General features: G+C 37.4%; 1 protein-coding gene across 1 annotated transcript in view; it reads right to left on the bottom strand.

Moving 5' to 3' along the window:
• The window catches only part of LOC141837274 (serine/threonine-protein kinase BSK1-like), an 8,003-nt gene extending 1,714 nt beyond the window's left edge, over window positions 1-6,289 (bottom strand). Inside the window, exons 1-6 of the mRNA XM_074724710.1 lie at window positions 5,444-6,289; window positions 5,197-5,332; window positions 4,613-4,746; window positions 3,475-3,580; window positions 2,365-2,450; window positions 454-653 (exon numbers count right to left, since the gene is read on the bottom strand). Of these exons, the coding sequence (XP_074580811.1) occupies window positions 454-653; window positions 2,365-2,450; window positions 3,475-3,580; window positions 4,613-4,746; window positions 5,197-5,332; window positions 5,444-5,776 (995 nt within the window). The 5' untranslated portion in view covers window positions 5,777-6,289. The remainder of the gene's footprint in view (window positions 1-453; window positions 654-2,364; window positions 2,451-3,474; window positions 3,581-4,612; window positions 4,747-5,196; window positions 5,333-5,443) is intronic.
• Between the last annotated feature and the right edge of the window lie 2,940 nt (window positions 6,290-9,229).

Genomic DNA, 9,229 nt, shown 5'->3' with positions numbered 1-9,229 from the left:
TGGTACCCATCTTTCAATTCCTAGGTAGGCTGGACATTGAACTTGGAACATTTGCTTTATTATACCTTTTCTTTTTCATAGCAAGGTTCCAATGCTAGAGAAAGCCTGTGCATATTTGTAAGGACTATGTTTGAAATCGATTACTGTGTTTCTATCATTTTAGTGGTAATGTATGAACATTTTGTTTGTTAATTCATCAGTGACATGAAGTTTATGTCTTTATCTTGGCTTACTTTGTTTAATGGTGAGTTTCTAATTGTTTTCATTATCTCATAACAGAAGCTATTATATCTAAGGGAATTGAGAATATTAAGTTTTGAAAAACTAATAAAATAAATGAACATCATGCACACTTGACATCTCAAGCTGTATCTTGTCAAACTGAATGGCTTGTATTTCAAATGCAGCAAACAATTGTAGTAATTTTTACTAGTATTCAAGAAATATCTTAACATAAATTGTACCTCTGATTTTCTTTGCAATAGTTCAAGTGTTGTCACCAGCTTCTTTGTATCAGGTCGGTCCCTAGGCTCATACTGTAAACACTGAGAAGCAAGGTCAACTAGTGTAGTTGCCTCTTCAGTTGAGAAATTTCCTTCCAAGTGTGAATCCATTAAGATTAAAGTGTTTTTATCACGTATCATGTCAAGAGCCTGCAAGAACTTGGATCTCATCAACTACTCAAACATATTTGTCCTTTCACAAAGTAACCACATATATTCATGTGCGTGTGCACATAGTATAATCAATACTCATTAACATACATTCATGTGCACATGCTCTATAAATTTTGCTAATCACGAGTAAAGAGGTGGACAAAATAATAAAAGTAGTTACAGATGGGTATAGTCAAACTGAAGCTGGAATATTCACAGGTACCATAATAGATAAGCCATAATTTTCTTTAATCCTTTTGTAAAGGGCCTTGATAAGACATGTAACTCATGGGCCTAACTATTAACTGAGAAAACTACATCGTGGCTGAAATCAAATCTTCCCAAAATGAAAAATTTAACATCTGACTATATGATCTTCACAAAACAAAACCAAATTGTAGCTCCTTTAGTTTGCTTACTTAATAGCATGTGACAGGAAACACCTCGATGGAGCACTGACAGATGGCAACAGAGACATGAACAATGGCAATATCCATGCCACCTAAAGTAAAAGGGTGGTTGATAATTGTGGTACTCTTTTATTGCAATTTTTCAGCCTCGTGTTTTTTTCTACATAGATATTTGTACTACTCCTGGCTTAGAAAGCTAGTTGTTCTGGAGCTAATCCCCTATCATCCAAAAAGGCCCTCCTGTCGTTCTACAAGACACCACAGTGGCATTTTTTCACAATGTTGTATTGGTTTTAGTAACAAAGTAGCATTTCATTAGGTTTTGTTAAAATCAAGGCTAAATGTTAAATGTTAATCTTTTAGTTAGTGAGCCACCTTCCCTTGTTGGTTTCCAGAATTATCTTATCTTCGCCTAGTTCACAAACTACCCATCAAAAACTTGCCAAGTAACACTTGTCATGGCAACTTATCCTAAAATTATTCAATCTGACAGTAAACAACCTATGCACAGATTGAATATGATTAAATTATACAATTTTGTTTCCCCTTTCCTGTGTGTCTTGAATCCATTCTCTAATCCATCCCTAAGTTGGCAATATAGCAATTTCATCAAAAGTCTATCACATGTCTTATAAGTTGAGCCATAATAGTCAAGACTAAGGGCTACATCAATAATCTTGTTCAGCTATAGGTTCTAACACCATGTGTTTCTAAAACCAAACTAGAGGTCGAATTGTTAAGGCCACTGAGTAGCTGGTTCAACTGTGGAACCAGATGGCCTGATTGACTAGGAAAATGACATCATAGATATAATTTATATTTTTACATTCATTAAAATAGTTATATGTTTAATAAAGATATTAACATACTGGTGATCCATCAACTGGAAAAAGAATGTCACAAATATGCTTTTGTACAAAATATTTTTTATAATTATATATATACACAACCCCAGAAGCACACCAACCATTAGGCTAGAAACCTAACTGGATTCAATTTTCCCGGTTACTATTTTCATATCACTCAATTTATGAGTCAAACTGGATCGAATTTGTTGCTGGCTCCTGGTTTCACCAGCCAGTCCAGTTCAGTCTTAAAACCACTGATACAATGCAACTTAAGAGCTGGCAGGGATTTTCATGCAGAGATTGCAGAAATTTATCAAATAACCAAGGTAGTCTACTATAGGTATATAGGCTCTCACTAGCCTGATTTTGTTCACCGGGTGTCTTACTACCAACAATCTATGTTAAAAAAACATGCATATCTAAAGCTAAGAGAATGGAACGATAACTTACATGAGTAGGAGGAATGCGCTTTCCACTCAGAAGATCCAAGAGGACAGTGCCAAAGCTAAATATAACACTCTCTGGAGTTACTCTCCCTGTAGAGAATCAAAGGTATTCCAGTCATAGGCACAAGCCTGAATTCCTTTTTCACTTTAGCAGGTACTAATATATTGATAGGTTAAGACAGATATAGTAGTGGTAATAATTTTGCACCTGGAAAATTTTACATTACTACAAAATTTCCCAATTTAAGTTTAAAAAAAAAACATGAATGCCACTTTACAACTCAACCTAGTTTCAAATCTCTCTCTCTCACACACACACACATATTGATCAATGTGAAGTTTGCTTGGATTGTTGTCATAATCCCAAAGCATTGATTGCTGGATAGAAATTGAGTAACATAAGAGCGAAACAGACAATAATAAATCAAATAAGGTAGATTGGGCATTACATAAAACTAATATAAAGCCTGTCATAGTGTTCTAGACTAAGTGGGCACGTTTGAAGGATCTCTTCAATTTGAAATCAACAGGCTCTCCACCTGTAATTTCAGTCTACTACAAAGCTTGTACAATTTGCCCTCGATACTATGGTATGAAGGAAAAAAGAAAATACCAATATGATCTTGCATCAAAGGAGAGAAGAGTCAGTTCTATGGAATGAAATCAGAACTTCATGTTTTCTGATCAGATGGTATGAAGTAAGAATAAAACATCTAATAGATATCCATACAAATATAGCAAGTGCTATATGCCAATAATTCTCTCTTTTAGAAATTTCATGCTCTCCACCTATATACTCTAAGCCTCTGCCGCGATTTTGAAATAGGAGAAAATCAATAATGATTTGTTTTGGCAGATTGTAGTGTATCATTGTATAGGCAGATATTTTTCTAACTGTCACTTATGGAACATGTATATAACACAAAACTCAATGATGAAAAAATTACTACAATCCTTTCCTCACCGAAAATAAAGCACTATGCTCAAGCATGCAACATAGTTTTGCTTGTAGCAAAATGCTAAAGAAACATCAAACAAAGAGAATTTGCACAGATGATATTAGTATCAAAGATGTACTTAACAAATCTCTTCAGTAACAAAAATAAGCTAGTACCATTTCTCAAATACTCTGGTGGTGTATATGCTAGATTAGTGCTATAACTTTTACCATCCCTGCTGTTCTTCATAAGACCAAAACAAGAAAGCCGTGGATCACCATCCTGCATGCATATGTGAAAAAATAAACTAAAAACACCCAGTATTGTAAACAAATGCACAGCAATTTCTGTGATTGTAGCAAATTCAGGAAGAGGAGAATATCATAATTGTTTACTTTTCCTTTTTCATCTTACAGTTTCAGAAGCTATGTTCATAAGTTTTACACATTGAGATTATTTTCCATCTAGATGCATGGCCAAGATAAATGAGTGCATGGGCATGTCCTTATCACCTTTTGCAACAAGTAAATTGGCAAAGGGTGAAACAAATCACACCAATTCTACATACATTTATGACCTAACAAGCCAGTATTTTCAACAATTTAGAATTATGTTCACTTGCCTTTTAATCTTATAGCCCTACATACAAAATATGCTTTGGCAACTTCAAACTTGAAAAGGAAGAAGAGATTGAATGGTGAATCAGAAACAGAATCTAACACTGGTTCATTTAACTTTTGCTGATATTGTTATAGATGGATAAAAAAACTATTGGTATTTATTACGCACAAACAGAATGTCATGACCTGTAGTTAGTAATTGAATACTTTATCAGAAACCAAAAAGTCATAATACACGCACTAAAACCAACCGAAACTAACAAAGTTGTATTCAGGGATTCTCAAAGACAGAAAATCCAGTTCAACAAAGGATGCATTCTCAAATGGCAATGAAAGCTTTGTTCACAAGTACATAATAGCTCTTAACTCACAGAAGTTTGCCCATTTTGATTCAATCATAGAGAACTTTCTCTTTCACATAGAAAAAACTCATGTTTATGAGATTTGACAAATCACTACATTTTAGTTTCCAAGAAGCTTGCAGAATAAAACACCAAGCAGACAAGTTTCATAAAGTTGCCAAGACAATTATAGAATAAAAGCTGCTCAGCTCAATATTATCCTCTTTTAAAGGTACAAACTCCAATGATATTTTCCCACAACAAAACATTGTTGTGTCAGCAATATATCATACTGCAGAAGAATCCTAACTATTGAAATGAAAAGATGATTCAATAACAATTAGCTAAGTCACCTCGTCAAAAAGGACTCTGTAAGCATTCAGGTCATGATACAGTGGTCGTTCCTCATTGCTGCAGTATTCAAGGGCTTCGGCAATATAGAATGCAACTCTTAAACGCATAGCCCATTCAATCGTTTGGTTTTCCCCTTCGAAGCAAAGAATGATAAAGGGTAAGATTCCATATAAAATAAACTTTAAGTAGTAACACAAAAAACCTTACATAAGGTGCTGAACAAAATGCAGTTTTTCTTTACCAAAATTGTTTTATCTTTTTTATCTTCTACATAGGAACAACAAATTCACCATGCTTCATTTGACAAATCAAGAAGCGTGTCTAGTTCCCAACTACAATCAGTCTAATGACACTCGCTCCCAAAATTTTTGCATACTAGTTAACCATTTTCAATGAAGGCGACAGCTTAAAAATTCGGCTTATAACAAGTATACAAATTATGGCATAGTACAATAGAAAAGATATGCAAATTGAGAGCGCCCAGATACTCCAACTCAACATAATGATGAGTAACACTCATTTTTCAACTAATGAAGCTTGTCATTTCAACAGAAGAAGATAATTGGGTGATGGGAATACATACAGTGGAAGAGATGCTTTGCAAGGGTGTCATTTGGCATATACTCAGTCACCAGGAGCCTCTCATCTCCTTCACAACAGTACCCAATTAGATTCGCCAGCCTCCTGTGCCTCAATTTCCCAACTCCCCATGCTTCCTCCTATAATCCCAAGAAGAAGAAGCAATTATTCCCTTTTTGCTACCAACAACAAGATCAATCGAGCAACAAAACGAGACGATGGGTGGGTGGTGGGCGGGGGGAGAAACCAACGGCGAACTGTTTGGGATCAGGCCAGGCACTCTTGGTGAACTTCTTGACGGCGATCCACCGGCGGTTCTGCAGCCGGCCCTTGTAGACCACATTAGGGGCTTTGTCGCCGCTCTCCGACACGACGTTCTTAGGGCTGAATCCGTTGGTCGCCTCCCTGAGCTCCGCCAGCGAGAACTGGTCAAAGGCCGGCACTTCTCGCCCACGGCCGCCCCCACCACTGCCCTCGGCCGCCTGGAGCGACAAGGACGGGCGGCGGCGCTGTTGTTGCTGCTGCTGGCTCTGGTGGCTCCATTTCTCGCTCTCCGGCTTCAGGCAGGAATTGCAGCATCCCATGGCCGCCACCAGCGACGAGGAAGACGAGACGACGACTACAAAAGCTACTCCTTTCTCGATGGAAAATTCTCTGCCTCTCCTCTTAACCCTTCTATATATGTATCGGTTAAAACGGAAATTACATGGAAAGTGTGAAAAATATCAACTTTTTCACACAAGAACCTGAAAATAAGGCAAGAGAACTACACCTCTTGCTCCACTTGCTTCTCTATTCCCCTTCATCCTTCCTTCGAGCAGGAGCTCGGTCTCGACTTGTGCAACCAGATATGAGTTTTTAATCTCCTTTTTATTCCTTATCTCCTCAGGCATTAACTGGACACGCAATAAACAAGCAGCATTTAGTACATGCAGCAAGCAACTACTGTTGCCGCTTTAACGTCATCTCTGTCATTTCTTCGCACAACGCTACTTCATACTTTTATATCTACTTGGTCTGAATTTCTCGGCGAAAATTATGTGTCAGGTGGTGACAGATCTTTATCAGAATGAAAAGAACACATGAATCTCACGAGTCGCGAACTCTCGTCACGGGCCCTGCAAATTTCTTTTTTCATTTCCTATGTTTTCGGAACACCTTTTAACTTCACACACTCGCAATGAATGTAAAAGAAAAAATTTTGCCGGAGCTGGAAATCTGGTCAGTGCACGAATTGATGGAATGCGCTGGTCTGGAAGTGGCTGAAAGCCGGCATATGACTTTCACGCATATGGCCGAGTCCATAGCGCGTCCTTTGACGAGCGACCGAGTTCATACGTATAAAACCATAAACTGTTGCTTGCTCTTGTGGGGAAGAGAAGACTCGGAGCCTGCCAGGTTTGAATCAAGCTTCCATCCACCACTTGGCTCACGTTGAATGGAATTGAGTCTCTGAACAGTAACGGCCGCTGGGGACTAATTAATCGCAACAAGCCATGCATGTTGCAGTCGCAGTTGCAGTCGATGATGAAAGTGATGGCATCGGATCAGTTAACCTAGGCGTAACTAGAGTTATTGAAAACGTTCAGTTCATGCAGATTCAGCCACAAAAAGATTCGACACATTCAACTATAATTCAAATATCAAATAAAAATTATTTTAAGACTTTTTTAAACAGCTTTCGATAAGATTTATGATGATCATTTTTTAATCAGCAGAACGTTTCGGGACCTTGGAATCCTGGTTGAGTGCACTCTGAGGTTGTGGGAGTTTTTGTGCACGAGGATCACTAAAGGCGATATTAACTTTTCTTCATCAAGAGTTTAAGGTAGAGTAAGAGTGATGGTATCCGAGATTATTTCTTAAGCACCCAATCTTATTTTCCAAGCGCTCCTAACTCATTAATATCTTCCCTGAGCACTTAATCTTCATCTAATTACATCTCATTTGGACTTGGGGTGGTTGCTGAGGATCTCGAGCATTCAATATTCGTCTAATAATATTCTACTTGGGCTTAGGAAGGTTGCTTGAGATCTATGCTCTGTCCTCACTATTTGTCTAGTAACATCCCACTTAGATTTGGGAAGGTCCCTCGGGATTGATGCTTCCGAACACTTACCGTTCGTCCAACGGTGATCCATTTGGACTCGAGAGACCTACTCAAAATTAATCAATCCAGCCCTTAGCCTCAATTTCCGACGATTTAACACCCTAGCAACATGACTAGTGTATATGATGGGCACTGACCTCAACCATCGTCCCCGTTTGTGCCCTAATTGTCTCTTAGAGGGATAGTCATTGTACATATGACATGCTAAGTGAAAATTCTTTTCCGTCGATTATATATTACAACCGATGAAAATAGATTAAAATATAATTTTATTTTTGCACGTGTAAATAATTCTTTTCTATCACACACTCGCTCTTTTTCTTTTTCTCGCATTTCTATGCATCTCATTTCTTAATTTGGTATTGATTTGATCATCGAATCATCCATGGAGCCCCGCTGATATACTTTATTTCATAGATCATTGGATCTTAACTAGCTAAAAGATTATTATAACTTCGACTCAAGAGACATCAAGAGAGAGGAGTCGTCTAGTAAGTAGGAAGGACATCATTAAAGATATTTATGTGTAAAGCGTAAATGTTTATTTGTCGAAGTGTTTATTATATTTTATCAATAGATTAATCATAAACAGTTTTGTAGGCATAATTTACACCGAATTAAATATAAGTCCTCGTCTTTTTAATTTATGTGTTATATATGTTAAGATGGATAAAAAAAATTATCTTGCAGACTGCTTCTACTCTTAATTTAGAAGTGCTCAAGTTGAGATAATCAATTATAACAAGTAATCATAGACATGTCTTCAATCTCATCAAGCGATAGTGGAGATCTATCTTTAAAGTTTTACCACTAATGCTCTGATGACCTTGATAGATTTGAAAGAGAAGAAAGAATATTTCTATTTTTATAAAGTTTTTCTCTAGTTTGTCTCGTCAAAACTTGAAATGAAAAAAATGTTAGTCGATAAAGAGAGATACGAGTCATTAGAGGAAGAGAAAATATTTTTTGATAAGGAATCCAAAGAGGAGTGATATAGTTGATGGAGAAGACGGTTATCAATATCGAGAGTAGGTGGACAATGCACCACTACGCTGATACTAGTTCAGTCACCATTAATTATTGATCGACTTCTTATCACTCCAATTTAGTTGTTGGCGGATAGATTTGAGATTTGGGAGTGTGTGATAGTCATAGATCATATCATTTTTTAAGGATAAGGCTAAATGGCGAAACGTGGACTCAGGAGCTTCGATTGCGTAGAATCTACGACAAAATTTATAAGCGTGCCAGAAATCAACATGTGGTGAGGAACGAGGGATCTATAGCTAGACCCTTTTCTCTCTCTCAAATTAATGAAGGTAGATAAACAAGGGAATGGTTCTGTTTTTAGATTCTCCCTCAAATTAATGAAGGTACATAAACAAGGGACTGAATATTGAAAATGAATTCTTTTCTTTTTTAAAAAAGAAAAAAGTCTTTTCCTTCCCATTTTGTTCTCCCAGCACAACATAATATCGAGCAAAGATACTCCATCAACAAAATATCCGATTACTCAGTTCGATTGAATTGCCCTGCATCAAAAGAATTTTTGAAGATCTTGTCCTATTTGCAAATCTTAGCTTCAATCAGAAGACCAGCCGGAAAGAATTCTATGCACGTATCTCCAATGAAGTAATTAACCTGTCATCGAAATTTGACAAGTATTCCTAATTTCTTTGCGTTGGGCCCCACCTAAAAATGGAAATCATTCGAGCATGATTCACCACTCCATGTGCTAGATTTGTAACTCATGGCTGGCTCGCTGCCCAATCATTTCATGGTTCGGTGTCATGCGATCGTGACGTGTGGACAGGCTGTGACGAGATGCGTCGTACGCTCGGACCTGCCACTTTTTCTGTCTTGGCCTGTTTTGTGGCAGTTGGCACGATGATACGACGCACGGTGGCTACGGACGGAGATAGATAGG

The sequence above is a fragment of the Curcuma longa genome, chromosome 11, assembly GCF_044706935.1.
Source record: "Curcuma longa cultivar G26 ecotype Majalengka, Jawa Barat chromosome 11, ITB_CL_G26_1.1, whole genome shotgun sequence".
Lineage (NCBI taxonomy): Eukaryota > Viridiplantae > Streptophyta > Magnoliopsida > Zingiberales > Zingiberaceae > Curcuma > Curcuma longa.
This window is presented reverse-complemented; position numbering and strand designations above follow the sequence as displayed.